Consider the following 16,533-nt stretch of genomic DNA (forward strand, 5'->3'; position numbering starts at 1 on the left):
AATTGGTGTCCCTGTACAGATAAATACAAATTGTCCCTTCCCAAGGCATTCTACTGCCACCTGCCAAAAAATATATATATATGGTTAACAAATCTACAATGACTATGATATGAGTGGCACCCACTAGAGTTGCGAAATGCAAAGCCTGCCTACTGGGTAACAACATCGGTTACAGCAGCTTCATCACACTAACATTTACTAGGCACCTACTGAGTACTAGACGTCTCATCACTTGTCATATAGTATCTAATCTTCCCAACAACTCTGCAAGGTAAATATTACAGCTAACATACAGGGGCACTTACTGTATGATGGACTTCATGCTTGATGCTTCCTATACACTAACTAAATTTTCCCAAAGACAATCTGAGCACACATTTCCACATCTTGCCAAGAAACTAAGGGACTTTTAACAATGGGTTTGTACCCAGATATTGACCTATAATTGAGACCATGCAAACATTATACCACTATTGTTATCTGGGTACAATTCTCCTGTTTATGTTAGAGATCTCTTTCCATGGAACAAACTAAATCTATCCTAAAAAAAATTCCAGCTCTTCTTTCATTCCTACTTTGAGAAATTTAACAGTCTAAAAGAATGTTAGGAGCAACATATATAACTATACTTTAGAACAGATCCAATCAGTTCTTTACAGATAAAATATTCAGATACTTACAAAAGGCCATAAATATTGGTTTGGTGCACTACAAATGTTTTCCTCTGAGATGGGTTATTCTGGGCCGCTATGCCTTCCTGTAAACATCCTCTAATCCTCCTTGATTAATAGTCTCTGCCTATTTTTATACTGGTGTTTGCTTTATTTCATTTTTCTTTCCCCTTTGCTTGCCTTCTTCCTAATTTTGGTACAGTCCTGCTTCTGGTCATCGCCTAATATGCCCCTATTTGACCAACTCTCCAGTAGACACTGACGATATATAAGAATGGCTTCCTCAAGTCCTTGGAGAATGAACAAAAGTAGGCAGATGTAGAGTAGATATGGGAAAAGGGAATAGCACAGGGTGAGTGTCCAAGTTATTTATAACCTCTAACTTGAAGGCCAGCAGCCCACGCTAAATAGAATGGTGAGAATTCAGAAACTCAAAGTCTTGCTGGCTTGAAGAATCAGAGAACTGAGTTTATGGCAATCACAGATACTGGAAACTGAGGGGGGGATCTGTGAAAGAAAAGCATCACAGTGGGGAGCCCAAATATCTGGCTGAATCCTCAATCATGAACCTGTGGGGACAACTACAATCACCTCAGCTAAGCCTAAATGAATTAGTTAGATCTGAGCTACTGCCCTCTACAGGGGAGACAAAGTGTACAGTTTGAGTTCAGCCAAATTAACTGCCTGCAAAAATAGTTAACTAAATAATCGGTAAGTCAATACTTTTTGGAAAGTACCAGAATCCAGTCTCTACAATGGTTCACCTGCACTGTCCACCACACAATCCAAAATGTATTCACCTATGAAGAAACAAGAAAATACAGGCATACCTCAAGAGATATTACAGGTTTGGTTCCAGACTACTGCAATTAAGCAAGTCGCACGAATTTTTTTGTCTTCCAGTGCCTACAAAAGTTATGCTTCTACTGTAGCCTGTTAAGTGTGCAATAACATTATGTCTAAAAAAATGTGCATACTTTAATTTAAAAAATACTTTATTGCTAAAAAATACTAACCATCATCTGAGCCTTCAGTGAGTTGTAATCGTTTTGCTGATGGAGGGTTTGAAACATTGCGAGAATCACCAAAATGTAACACGGACACAAAGTGAGCAAACGTTGTAGGAAAAATGGCACCAATAAACTTGCTCAACGTCAGGGTTGCCACAAACCTTCAATTTGTAAAAATCCACAGTATTTGAAAAGTGCAATAAAATGACATGTGCCTGTGTGACTCATTCTTGAGATAAAAGAAAATCATCAGCAACCAACCCCAAGATGACTCAGATGTTAGAATTAGCACACAAGGATCTTAAAGCAGCTGTCTATCATAACTATGCTCAAGGATGTATAGAAAACTTTGTTCATAATGAAGGATAGGACATCTCCACAAGAAAAAAAAAGCTTAAAAAAAAGAACCAAAGTGAAAATTCTAAAACTGAAAAATATCTGAAATAATATATACACCGAATGGGTGTAAAAGCAGAATGGAAGTGAAAGGAGTAAGATTCAGTGACCTTGAAAGAGATAAATAGACATTACCTGATCTGAAGAACAGAGGAAAAAGATGATTGGGGAAAACAAAACAAAACAAAAAACATGGGCAAAGGAACAAAGGCAATTCAATGGAGAAAGGATAGTGTTTTCAATAACTGGTGCTGGAACAACTGGACATCCACATGCAAACAACAAGAACAACGAAGTAGACAGACCTTACACCTTTCATAAAAATTAGCTCAAATTGGAACCCAGACTTAAATAAAAAATTCAAAGACTATAAAACTCCTAGAAGCTACCAAAGGAGAAAATCTAGACGACCTTTGGTTTGGCTTTGTGATAACATTTTAGATACAACACTAAAAGCACAATCCATGAAAGAAAAATTTGGACTTTATTAAAATTGAAAACTTCTGCTCTTCAAAAGACATTACTAAAAGCACAAAAAGACAAGCCACGGACTGGGAGAAAATACTTGCAAAATACTTACCTGATAAAGGGCTGGTATCTAACATATACAAAGAGCTCTTCAAACTCAATAATAAGAAAACAAACAACCCAGTTAAAAATGCATAAAAAATGTGAACAGACACCTTACCAAAGATACTATACTAATGGCAAATAGCCATATGAAAAGATGTTTGACATCATGTTATTAGGTAACTGCAAATTAAACTAACAATGAGATACTATCCCACAACTATTAGAATGGCTAAAATCCAAAAAACACTGGCAATACAAAATGTTGGTGAGGATGTGGACCAAAAGAAACTCACCCACTGCTTCTGGGAATGCAACATGGTACAGCCACCTTGGAAGACAGTGTAGCAGTTGCTTCCAAAACTAAAACTAACCATACTCCACTCATATGATCTAGTAGTCACACTCCTTTGTATTTACCCCAGTGAGTTGAAAACTTTGGTCCACACAAAAACCTGTACACAAATGTTTATAGCGGCTTTATTCATAATTGTTAAAACTTGGAAGCAGCCAAGATGTTCTTCAGTAGGTGGATGGATGAACTGTGGTACACTCATACAATGGAATATTCTTCAGCACTAAAAAGAAATGTGGTATCAAGACATGAAAAGACATGAATGAAACTTAAATGCATTTTGCTGGTGAAAGAAGCCAATCTGAAAAGGCTACACACTGTATGAGTCCAACTATATGACACCTAGAAATGGCAAAATTATGGAGACAGTAAAAAGACCAGCGGTTATCAGGGGTTGGGGGTGGTAGGGAAGGAGAAATTAATGGGTAGAACACAGGGAAATTTTAGGGCAGTGAAACTACTCCTTATGATACTATAATGGTAGATACATGCCATTATACATTTGTCAAAACCTATAGAACTATACAACACAACAAATGAACCTTAATGTAAACTGTGGACTTTAGTTAAAAATAATATATCAGTATTGGTTCATCAATTGTAACAAATGTACCACATTAATGCTGCTAATAATAGGGGATAACGGAGTGAGGCGAGGAAGTATATGGGAATGCTCTGTACTTTCTGTTCAATTTTTTTTATAAAACTAAAAGATAAATTTACAAATTCAAGCCCAGTAAACTCCAAAGTGAATAAATGCAAAATACACACACACACTCACTCATCTTGGCACATCACGGTCAAACTTCTCAAAACGAAAGACAAAATCTCAAAAGCCAGAAAAAATGATATATTGCATACATGAAAATGATTCGAACTGAACATTGACTTTTCAGAAACAATGAAGGCACATTTCATTTGCTTCTCCATAAATTTCCTGTCATGAGTTTTTTCCTTGTATTTCATAATCTAAGAAAGCATTTTTGTGTGGGGAGTGCGCATGGTGAAATATGAGAAATCTACAAAAGAGTGTGCATGTGTCAAAATGAAAATAAAAGCAAGAACTTCCCCTTTCCTTACATCACGTCTGCTTACTTGAAGCTCCCAGGCTATAAAGGTTAGCATGAACAAGGCTAAAACTGAACTAATACAATTATTTTGAATGGGGAAAAAGCTACTATTAAGTGTATTTTTAAAAATAATCTGGCATGTGCAGGTACAAAGACTAGACAATCTAAAGGATTTTTTCCTGTAATTTCATAAACTGGATACCATGGTAATAATTATTTGATCTGATGTCGATTTTATGTGGAAGTTGAAAGGTCTAAAACTTAACAATTGTTAACACCCAGCTAAGATCCTGTGTATTTTAAAAGGCTCTGAAAATTCAGAGGTTAAAGATTTTTACTGAAAGACAATGAAAAGACATATTAATCCAGAGCATAGTGAGTCAGAAACACCAGGAAAGGGCCTGGCAATGTGGCAGATGTGACCACAGAGGAAAAATAACACTAGAAGAGAAAGAGGAATTCTGCCTTCCTTTCTATTACATTGTTAGGCAAATATTTACTCATTTAATTACAGCAACTGCAGACAGCAACCAAAGCTAACAAGGAAAACTGCTGCTTCTGTATCCACTTCAGTTTCAGGATTAATCTGGAAGCTCCCTGACCCCCACCCCCGCCTGCCCAACTCACCTGCTTTGAAGGGTTGCACAAACATTCCCAGCAAAGCTAAGGAGCATTAAGAGAGTTAATATTTGTTTTTTTTTTTTTTTTTGGGGGGGGGTGGTATGCGGGCCTCTCACTGCTGTGGCCTCTCCCATTGTGGAGCACAGGCTCCAGACGCGCAGGCTCAGCAGCCATGGCTCACGGGCCCAGCCGCTCCGGGGCATGTGGGATCTTCCTGGACCGGGGCATGAACCCGTGTCCCCTGCATCGGCAGGCAGACTCTCAACCACTGTGCCACCAGGGAAGCCCAAGAGTTAATATTTGTTGAGTGCAACCCTTCTACCAAGCCCTGGGATTGGTGCTAATAAAAACTCGGGGTATTGGTTCTACAGAAATCTGATAAATTAATGACAATCTTTACCAAAGTCAATTTTGCTCCCGTTCAAATGTGTCCTTTTCCCCACAAGAATCAGTCGCACGTTCTCTCTTACCCACTAGTCCTGCAAGCACCTAGTATGCTACTTGAGAGAAGTACGTATCTGTAATGTATTCTAACTAACCAATAACAATCAAGACACTAACTACCATTAGAGACAAGCCATTCTACTTTTCTGGACATCAGTAAAACAGGGAAACATTCCCTGTAAAACAGTTTACAGTTTCCCTGTAAAACAGGGAAATGGATAAAAATATGATCACTAACTTTAACACCATAGTGAATGGTATCCCAAATTTATAAACTTCATACTTCCTTAATGCAGGTGTTGGCGTACATCCTTTCCCCTTACTGGGTTCATAGTTTTCATCAAATTTTCAAAGGGGTCTGTATTAAAATAAAGTGGTATTTATACACTTATACAGAGAAATCATTTCCTTTAAAAGAAGATAGCTCATGACCATGCAGCTTTTAAATAATTTGGGTTTTCTGAATACCTCATCTAAAAAAAAATCAATATGCTGCTTTATTAAATTCAGAATTGTAAAGAGCACTGACAAGTTAAATTAAATCCTCTTGTCTCAGAATACCTATTTCTCACTTGAACTGTTCACATGTCACTTTGGCTCTTCTGAGCTCCAGATCCCCCTAACCAACTGCCTACCTGATATCTGCACTTGAGCACCTCAATATTCTCTTACAAAGCTGTCCCTTCCCCAGTTTTCCTCACTCCGTAAGGAGTATCATCATGAACACAATTCCTCAAACCAGAAACCTGGTCATTCTTGACATTTCCTTCTCATTGACCTGCCACATCCAACCTATCACCAAGTTCTGTCAATTCCAACTCCAAATCTATCTCAGATCATTCCTCCCCCTTTCCCCCAACTCCACTGTCCCCCACTTGAGTCAAAACCATCATCTGCTGTTGCCTGGACCTTTGCAGTAGATTCTTAAATGTTCTTAAATTCTCCTTCTTGCTACATAGGCACCCTCATAGCCCTGAGGAAATGGGGGCAGATGGGATATCAGATCCTGTTATTCTACTTTAAGGTAGGAGATTGCCTTCTTTTGAATTTAGAATAAAACCCCACCTCCTTCACAGAGCCCACAGGGCCCTGGACCACCAGAATGTTGGTTCTTAGATCCTGCCAAGTGTTTTTCTGCCCGGGGCCTTGATATATAAAGTGTTCCATCTGAAGGTCCTTCAAAGGACACATAAAGTAAGGATGAGCTTTCATCCTTATTCCAAACAAACTGCGACCATTTGTTATGAAAAGGGAGTTCACATATATTTTTTTAAGTTAATAACTGTAGAAATTATGTACTCAATGACTGCACTCTTCTGGAGTCACTCGAAAGAATAGAAGGGAACGGGATTAAGGAAAGTTCCCCAACAGATCGCCACCAAGCACTGTGGGGGAACAGAAATGCCCTGCCAACTCCAAGACAACATTCCTTCCTTTCCCCCAAGCCCCGCCCACCCTCTGACCAAGTCCGAGGCCGCCGGGCTCCTGGGAAAGGCACCCCTCCGCCCCAGGCCGCCTCGCGCTTATGGCGCCGCCCGTCTTCCAAATAGCTAACCTCGAACTAGGTGGGTCACTACCGCGCGAAGGCAAATGACCTTCAAGGTCAGAAGCAAGCAAACCGTGGTCTCTGCTCTCAGCTGGAAGTTGCAGGGAGATCACTGTCGCTAGTGCTTGACAAGTATGTTTTCTCCTGAACCCAAACAGTGCTTTCGGGTTGGGGTTTTATCAAGTCCCCTTTACTGCCTAGGAGGCCTCGACTCCCCGCCGGGACCGGGCCCCTCCCCATCCCCCCACCAGCCAGGGGAGAGAGGGGCGAGGCTGTAGGGGTCACCTCGGAGCAGGGCCATGGCGGCGGGCGGCAGCGCAGGGGTCCTCCTCCACGACGCTGACGTACCGCCCCGGGCACCCGGTCTTTAAGCGCGCGGGGCGGCGCCAGCGTGGCCTCGGCCGCGCCTTTTTACCTACTTCGCGCCGCTCGGCCAGGGCTCTCTCTCTCTTTTGGCAGGACGCGGCCCTCTGCGCCACCCCGTGGGAACCAAGGGTACCAAAACCTCCCGGGGCGACCGGCCTTGGACAAGAGAACGTTCCTCGCAAGCGGATTTTTTCCCTCATATCGCTGTTTTTAAAGACTTTGTCTCCCAATCAAGAGAATGATTTGACTCTACCCTGTCCATCCTATCCACGGCCTCTATACGCCCCGCTACCCCCAACAGGTAATTAACGTGCTTCTTCATCCCCACTCCTGGATTTTCTTAAACGTGTGACCAGGCGGCCGAAAGTGTGGAACTGCTTTGAAGGAGGTGGGGTGCGGCCGGGCGCTGCCGGCGGACCGGAAGTCGAGTGTGGGAGGCTCGGAAGAAGGCGGGAAGGGATTGGCTGAGGGACTCCCGCAGGCTGGGGAGAGCGGCTGTGCAGACCAGGGGCAGAGGCCTAGACGGCGGGGCCGGCGAGGGGGATAGGCCCGGGGAGGTTGGCAGGCGTAGAGTGTAGCGAGTGGCGTAGGGCAGGGGCGCCCCCGGGTCCACGATGCAGCTCCGGATGAAGCCGCAGTATTTTCCTTATATGATCGGGCCCAATGGCTGGCGAAGCCGCTGGCGGAGCCTGAGAGGATTATGAAAACTTGTCAGGCGAAATGGGGCCAGGGAACGGGGGGCTGGGAGATTAGGGTGAGCCGGTTAGGCTACGGATGAGGGAGGTTAGGGATGCCTCTGCCGCTGTAACTGTGAGCCCTGGTCGATGATGACGTGACCACTGCGCAATCTGAGTTCTGGGAACCAGGTGATGGAGTGTGTGCTGAGAACGGACTGAGACCGGGCGAGCAGGAGGCGACCCGGGCAGAGAAGGGGTCAGATCCCCTGCGCCAGGGCTCGGAGGCTAGCCAGGCTGCCCCGGGCTTGATTCGCGTGGTCGGTGTGGTGTGCTCCAAGGAAAAAGAACAAGATTTAGCTAAAAGGGCCAACATCGCCGGAACAGAGAGTTACCAGACCCTTATCACTCTGTCATGCAGCAACCATTGCAACATCTCTGAGCTTTTCCAAGAAGCATGCCTTGCTCCTTTTCCATACCATATACAGAAAGGTATTCATCCCACTGGAAACATGCAGATCCTACCCAATCAGCGGGTGACCCAGAAGTCCCTTTGTTCTCTGGCTATAAAAACAGACAAGCAGGGTATATGCCCAGTAGTGGGATTGCTGGCTCCCATCAGCTCTCTGCTTTGTGACCACCTAGAGGGGTGGGATAGGGAGGGTGGGAGGGACGGAGACGCAAGAGGGAGGGGATATGGGGTTATATTTATATGTATAGCTGATTCACTTTTTTATAAAGCAGAAACTAACACACCATTGTAAACCAGTTATCCAATAAATATGTTAAACAAACCAGACAAGCAACCGACGCTCAGGGTCGGCTTTCCCTGGCTACCAGAAAGTCAGCCAGCTGTTCTATTTTTTTTTTTTTTACAACTTTATTGGAGTATAATTGCTTCACAATGGTGTGTTAGTTTCTGCTTTATAACAAAGTGAATCAGTTATACATATACATCTGTTCCCCTATCTCTTCCCTCTTGTGTCTACCTCCCTCCCACCCTCCCTATCCCACCCCTCCAGGCAGTCACAAAGCACTGAGCTGATCTCCCTGTACTATGCGGCTGCTTCCCACTAGCTATCTACCTTACGTTTGGTAGTGTGTATATGTCCATGCCTCTCTCTCGCTTTTTCACAGCTTACCCTTCCCCCTCCCCATATCCTCAGGTCAATTCTCAAGTAGGTCTGTGTCATTATTCCTGTTTTACCCCTAGGTTCTTCATGACATTCTTTTCCCTTAAATTCCATATATATGTGTAAGCATACGGTATTTGTCTTCCTCTTTCTGACTTACTTCACTCTGTATGACAGACTCTAGGTCTATCCACCTCATTACAAATAGCTCAATTTCATTGCTTTTTATGGCTGAGTAATATTCCATTGTATATATATGCCACATCTTCTTTATCCATTCATCTGTTGATGGACACTTAGGTTGTTTCCATCTCCAGGCTATTGTAAGTAGAGCTGCAATGAACATTTTGGTACATGACTCTTTTTGAATTATGGTTTTCTCAGAGTATATGCCCAGTAGTGGGATTGCTGGGTCACATGATAGTTCTATTTGTAGTTTTTTAAGGAACCTCCATACTGTTCTCCATAGCGGCTGTACCCATTCACATTCCCACCAGCAGTGCAAGAGTGTTCCCTTTTCTCCACACCCTCTCCAGCATTTATTGGTTCTAGATTTTCTGATGATGGCCATTCTGACTGGTATGAGATGATATCTCATTGTAGTTTTGATTTGTATTTCTCTAATGATTAATGATGTTGAGCATTCTTTCATGTGTTTGTTGGCAGTCTGTATATCTTCTTTGGAGAAATGCCTATTTAAGTCTTCTGCCCATTTTTGGATTGGGTTGTTTGTTTTTTTGCTATTGAGCTGCATGAGCTGCTTATAAATTTTGGAGATTAATCCTTTGTCTGTTGCTTCATTTGAAAATATTTTCTCCCATTCTGAGGATTGTCTTTTCGTCTTGTTTATGGTTTCCTTTGCTGTGCAAAAGCTTTGAAGTTTCATTAGGTCCCATTTGTTTATTTTTACTTTTATTTCCATTTCTCTAGGAGGTGGGTCCAAAAGGATCTTGCTGTGATTTATGTCATAGAGTGTTCTGCCTATGTTTTCCTCTAAGAGTTTGATAGTTTCTGGCCTTACATTTAGGTCTTTAATCCATTTTGAGCTTATTTTTGTGTATGGTGTTAGGGAGTGATCTAATCTCATACTTCTACATGTCCCTGTCCAGTTTTCCCAGCACCACTTATTGAAGAGGCTGTCCTTTCTCCACTGTACACTTCTGCCTCTTTTATCAAAGATAAGGTGACCATATGTGCGTGGGTTTATCTCTGGGCTTTCTATCCTGTTCTATTGATCTATATTTCTGTTTTTGTGCCAGTACCATACTGTCTTGATTACTGTAGCTTTGTAGTATAGTCTGAAGTCAGGGAGCCTGATTCCTCCAGCTCCATTTTTCGTTCTCAAGATTGCTTTGGCTATTCGGGATCTTTTCTGTTTCCATACAAACTGTGAACTTTTTTAGTTCTGTGAAAAATGCCAGTGGTAGTTTCATAGGGATTGCATTGAATCTGTAGATTGCTTTGGGTAGTAGAGTCATTTTCACAATGTTGATTCTTCCAATCCAAGAACATGGTATATCTCTCCATCTATTTGTATCATCTTTAATTTCTTTCATCAATGTCTTATAATTTTCTGCATACAGGTCTTTTGTCTGCTTAGGTAGGTTTATTCCTAGATATTTTATTCTTTTTGTTGCAGTGGTAAATGGGAGTGTTTTCTTGATTTCGCTTTCAGGTTTTTCATCATTAGTGTATAGGAATGCCAGAGATTTCTGTGCATTAATTTTGTATCCTGCTACTTTACCAAATTCATTGATTAGCTCTAGTAGTTTTCTGGTAGCATCTTTAGGATTCTCTATGTATAGTATCACGTCATCTGCAAACAGTAACAGCTTTACTTCTTCTTTTCCAATTTGGATTCCTTTTATTTCCTTTTCTTCTCTGATTGCTGTGGCTAAAACTTCCAAAACTATGTTGAATAAGAGTGGTGAGAGGGGGCAACCTTGTCTTGTTCCTGTTCTTAGTGGAAATGGTTTCAGTTTTTCACCATTGAGGACGATGTTGGCTGTGGGTTTGTCATATATGGCCTTTATTATGTTGAGGAAAGTTCCCTCTATGCCTACTTTCTGCAGGGTTTTTATCATAAATGGGTGTTGAATTTTGTCAAAAGCTTTCTCTGCATCTATTGAGATGATCATATGGTGTATCTCCTTCAATTTGTTAATACGGTGTATCACGTTGATTGATTTGCATATATTGAAGATCCTTGCATTCCTGGAATAAAGCCCACTTGATCATGGTGTATGATCCTTTTAATGTGCTGTTGGATTCTGTTTGCTAGTATTTTGTTGAGGATTTTTGCATCTATGTTCATCAGTGATATTGGCCTGTAGTTTTCTTTCTTTGTGACATCCTTGCCTGGTTTTGGTATCAAGGTGATGGTGGCCTCGTAGAATGAGTTTGGGAGTATTTCTTCCTCTGAAATTGTTTGGAAGAGTTTGAGAAGGATGGGTGTTAGCTCTTCTCTAAATGTTTGATAGAATTCGCCTGTGAAGCCATCTGGTCCTGGGCTTTTGTTTGTTGGAAGATTTTTAATCACAGTTCAATTTCAGTGCTTGTGATTGGTCTGTTCATATTTTCTATTTCTTCGTGATGCAGTCTTGGCAGGTTGTGCATTTCTAAGAATTTGTCCATTTCTTCCAGGTTGTCCATTATATTGGCATAGAATTGCTTGTAGTAATGTGTCATGATCTTTGTATGTCTGCAGTGTCAGTTGTTACTTCTCCTTTTTCATTTCTAATTCTATTGATTTGTCTTCTCCCTTTTTTTCTTGATGAGTCTGGCTAATGGTTTATCAATTTTGTTTATCTTCTCAAAGAACCAGCTTTTAGTTTTATTGATCTTTGCTGTTGCTTCCTTCATTTCTTTTTCATTTATTTCTGATCTGATTTTTATGATTTCTTTCCTTCTGCTAACTTTGGGGTTTTTTTGTTCTTCTTTCTCTAATTGCTTTAGGTGTAAGGTCAGATTGTTTATTCGAGATGTTTCCTGTTTCTTAAGGTGGGATTGTATTGCTATAAACTTCCCCCTTAGAACTGCTTTTGCTGCATCCCATAGGTTTTGGGTCGTCATGTCTCCATTGTCATTTGTTTGTAGGTATTTTTTTATTTCTTCTTTGATTTCTTCAATGATCACTTTGTTATTAAGTAGTGTATTGTTTAGCCTCCATGTGTTTGTATTTTTCACAGATCTTTTCCTGTAATTGATATCTAGTCTCATAGCATTGTGGTCAGAAAAGATACTTGATACAATTTCAGCTTTCTTAAATTTACCAAGGCTTGAATTGTGACCCAAGATATGATCTATCCTGGAGAATGTTCCATGAACACTTGAGAAAAATGTGTATTCTGTTGTTTTTGGATGGAATGTCCTATAAGTATCAATTAAGTCCATCTTGTTTAACATATTATTTAAAGCTTGTGTTTCCTTATTTATTTTTATTTTGGATGATCTGTCCATTGGTGAAAGTGGGGTGTTAAAGTCCCCTACTATTAATGTGTTACTATCGATTTCTCCTTTTATGGCTGTTAGTATTTCCCTTATGTATTGAGGTGCTCCTATGTTGCGTGCATAAAGATTTACAATTGTTATATCTTCTTCTTGGATCGATCCCGTGACCATTATGTAGTGTCCTTCTTTGTCTCTTCTAATAGTCTTTATTTTAAAGTCTATTTTGTCTGATATGAGAATTGCTACTCCAGCTTTCTTTTGGTTTCCATTTGCATGGAATATCTTTTTCCATCCCCTTACTTTCAGTCTGTATGTGTCTCTAGGTCTGAAGTGGGTCTCTTGTAGACAGCATATATATGGGTCTTGTTTTTGTATCCATTCAGCCGATCTGTGTCTTTTGGTGGGAGCATTTAGTCCATTTACATTTAAGGTACTTATCGATATGTATGTTCCTATTCCCATTTTCTTAATTGTTTTGGGTTCATTAATGTAGGTCTTTTCCTTGTGTTGTGTTTCTTGCCTAGAGAAGTTCCTTTAGCATTTGTTGTAAAGCTGGTTTGGTGGTGCTGAACTCTCTCAGCTTTTGCTTGTCTGTAAAGGTTTTAATTTCTCCATCAAATCTAAATGAGATCCTTGCTGGGTAGAGTAATATTGGTTGCAGCTTTTTCTCCTTCATCACTTTAAATATGTCCTGCCAGTCCCTTCTGGCTTGCAGAGTTTCTGCTGAAAGATCAGCTGTTAACCTGATGGGGATTCCCTTGTGTGTTATTTGTTGTTTTTCCCTTGCTGCTTTTAATGTTTTCTTTGCATTTAATGTTTGACAGTTTGGTTAATATGTGTCTTGGCGTATTTCTCCTTGGATTTATTCTGTATGGGACTCTCTGTGCCTCCTGGACTTGATTAACTATTTCCTTTCCCATATTAGGGAAGTTTTCAAGTATAATCTCTTCAAATATTTTCTCAGTCCCTTTCTTTTTCTCTTCCACTTCTGGAACCCCTATAGTTCGAATGTTGGTATGTTTAATGTTGTCCCAGAGGTCTCTGAGACTGTCCTCAGTTCTTTTCATTCTTTTTTCTTTATTCTGCTCTGCAGTAGTTATTTCCACTGTTTTATCTTCCACGTCACTTATCCGTTCTTCTGCTTCAGTTATTCTACTCTTGATCCCATCTACGAGTATTTTAAATTTCATTTATTGTGTTGTTCATCGTTGCTTGTTCATCTTTAGTTCTTCTAGGTCCTTGTTAACTGTTTCTTGCATTTTGTCTATTCTATTTCCAAGATTTTGGATCATCTTTACTATCATTATTCTGAATTCTTTTTCAGGTAGACTGCTTATTTCCTCTTCATTTGTTAGGTCTGGTGGGTTTTTATCTTGCTCTTTCATCTGCTGTGTGTTTTTCTGTCTTCTCATTTTGCTTATCTTACTGTGTTTGGGGTCTCCTTTTTGCAGGCTGCAGGTTCGTAGTTCCCGTTGTTTTTGGTGTCTGTCCCTGGTGGCTAAGGTTGATTCAGTGGGTTGTGTAGGCTTCCTGGTTGAGGGGAGTAGTGCCTGTGTTCTGGTGGATGAGGCTGGATCTTGTCTTTCTGGTGGGCAGGTCCACATCTGGTGGTGTGTTTTGGGGTGTCTGTGGACTTATTATGATTTTAGACAGCCTCTCTGCTAATGCGTGGCATTGTGTTCCTGTCTTGCTAGTTGTTTGGCATTGGGTGTCCAGCACTGTAGCTTGCTGGTCGTTGAGTGAAGCTGGGTGCTGGTGTTGAGATGGAGATCTCTGGGAGATTTTTGCCGTTTGATATTATGTGGATCTGGGAGGTCTCTTGTGGACCCGTATCCTGAAGTTGGCTCTCCCACCTCAGAGGCACAGCACTGACTCCTGCCTGCAGCACCAAGAGCCTTTTGGGAGGTCTGAGGTCTTCTGCCAGCGTTCAGTAGGTGTTCTGTAGGAGTTGTTCCATGTGTAGATGTATTTCTGGTGTATCTGTGGGGGGAAGGTGATCTCCACGTCTTACTCTTCCGCCGTCTTCTGGGTGTCTTCAGCTAGCTGTTCTTGCAGCGACCCTTCTCTTTAATAAACTCTATCTTCCTCACATTCTGCCTTGTGTCTGGAAATTCTGTTCCAACCTGCGCTCGGACCACACAGTTGGGAAGGGGTGGTGGGAGGCACTGAGGTGTTCTGTGAGCTTTCAGGCAATGCCCACCCTAGAATCCTGCTTTTCAAATGTCTTCGTGGCCCTCTCACATTGTGTTTGTTTGTTTGTTTGTTTAATTTTATTTATTTATTTTTGTCTGCGTTGGGTCTTCGTTGCTGTGCGCGGGCTTTTTCTCTAGTTGCGGCGAGCAGGGGCTACTCTTCGTTGTGGTGCGCGGGCTTCTCACTGTGGTGGCTTCTCTTGTTGCGGAGCATGGGCTCTAGGAGCATGGGCTTCAGTAGTTGTGGTGTGCGGGCTCAGTAGTTGTGGTTCGTGGGCTCAGTAGTTGTGGCTTATGGGCTCTAGAGCACAGGCTCAGTAGTTGTGGTGCATGGGCTTAGTTGCTCTGCAGCATGTGGGATCTTCCTGGACCAGGGCTTGAACCCATGTCCTCTGCATTGGCAGGTGGATTCTTAACCACTGCACCACCAGGGAAGTCCCTATTTGTTTGTTTTATAGTCCAAAGTTTTTATTATGAAAACTTTTGAACATACAGGAAAGTGGAAAGACTTCTACAGTGAACATCCATATATTCACCACCTGTGTTCTACAGTTGTTAACATTTTGCCATATTTGCTGTATCACGTCCCTCCATCTGTTCTTCCATCAAACCATCTTTTTTTTTTTTTTTTTTTAATGCAGATCTTAGTACACTTCACCCAGAAATACTATGACTCATGTTAGGAGGTCAGTATTTGTTTACAGTTCTTTTAAGGCAAAATCTCCATGGGGTCAAATGTACAAATCTTAAATCGGATGAGTTTCACAATTTCATATACTCTTTTAATGCAAACTACTCTCAGCTTTCAAAATATAATTTAGAACATGTCCATCATTACAGAAAATTCCTTCATTTCCCATTTGTTCTCCCAGTTACCCACTGTTCCCTTTTACTCACCATCTATTGTAATTTGACCCTCTGGTTTATTCCTTTTCTTCCTTCTGTTGCTTTGATTTGAGCAAATCCAGGAAATTGACAGTCATCAATTCAATACATGAGTTCTGAGGCTATTGACTTTAAAAAATATGTATGCTCCTTTTTCACAAGAAGTGTATATAGTCAGTGGAATTTGGACTTTGAATAAATCAAAGCTTCCCACATACCTGATGATTTTTTTTCACCTTCATATTCTGGATGATGAGCAAAAAGCATAGTAAAATAAAAGCTACCATCTATGAGCATCGTGCACCCACCATGCACCAGGCACTTATGTATGCTGTTTATAATTCATATACTCAGGCAATATGATAATTGTTATATAAAACAGAATAACATACAATTCATATAACATCAGACAAACCCAAATTAAGGAACATTCTGCAACCCCATGAAATAGGTAAGAGTTTTTCCTTTCTCATTTTATAAATGAGGAAGCTTAGACCCAGAGAAACCAAAGAATTTGCCAAGGCCTCAAATCTAGATTTGCTGAATTATAGGTTTGAGCTCTTGATTCTCAGAAGCCCAAGGCCCATGTTGTTTGTCCAGGGCTTATGGCATGTGGAACGTAGAAGCAGAGGTAGAAAAAGAGATGGGTATCATTAACTAAGGTATATGTTATAGAAAACAGGAAAGGAAGTGAATGTTAAGTTAATCTTCCTCAGTGGAAGAAATAAAGTAGTTGAAACCTTGGTAAAAGTAACATACTTGCATATGGTGGCTTGGATTAGAAGATTTATTTGCTTTTTTTGGCAGGGGAAGGATCTAGGGGTATGAGGTTAAGTGTGGTTTCAGGTAGGTGGAAAAGTGAGGCAATGTGTCACTACTAGATGCTCATCCTTTCTCAACCACAGCTCCTACAGAAAATGATTTGAATAATTATTTTCTTAATTCTTCCAAGGATGGTACAGAGCTGGTACCATTAGAGCATTAGAACTTGATTTATGTTTCAAAGCTAGTAACGTAATAAAATTGAAACCAAAATGGAATTCATTAGGTGAGCCAAAACCAACACATTTTATCTCAAGCTGACACTCAATAAACTTAAGCCAGTCAAATGTGTGTTTTGTAATGAAGAAAATAAAAATCAGAAAACATG

General features: G+C 40.9%; 1 protein-coding gene and 1 long non-coding RNA gene across 7 annotated transcripts in view; one reads left to right on the forward strand and one right to left on the reverse strand.

Moving 5' to 3' along the window:
- ACAA2 (acetyl-CoA acyltransferase 2) overlaps positions 1-7,124 on the reverse strand; it is a 44,214-nt gene extending 37,090 nt beyond the window's left edge. Inside the window, exon 1 of the mRNA XM_081252332.1 lies at positions 6,969-7,124. Coding sequence (XP_081108458.1) covers positions 6,969-6,984 — 16 coding nt within the window. The 5' untranslated portion in view covers positions 6,985-7,124. The remainder of the gene's footprint in view (positions 1-6,968) is intronic.
- The window catches only part of LOC308626832, a 39,571-nt gene continuing 25,189 nt past the window's right edge, over positions 2,152-16,533 (forward strand). For 5 of the 6 annotated variants that reach the window (XR_014017306.1, XR_014017307.1, XR_014017308.1 and 2 more), the window contains exons 1-2: positions 2,152-6,815; positions 7,121-7,350. This is a non-coding gene — a long non-coding RNA (uncharacterized lncRNA). The remainder of the gene's footprint in view (positions 6,816-7,120; positions 7,351-16,533) is intronic. The other variant, XR_014017310.1, reaches the window with a different exon arrangement.

The sequence above is a fragment of the Mesoplodon bidens genome (genome assembly GCF_964165515.1).
Source record: "Mesoplodon bidens genome assembly, chromosome: 13".
In the NCBI taxonomy this organism is placed as follows: domain Eukaryota; kingdom Metazoa; phylum Chordata; class Mammalia; order Artiodactyla; family Ziphiidae; genus Mesoplodon; species Mesoplodon bidens.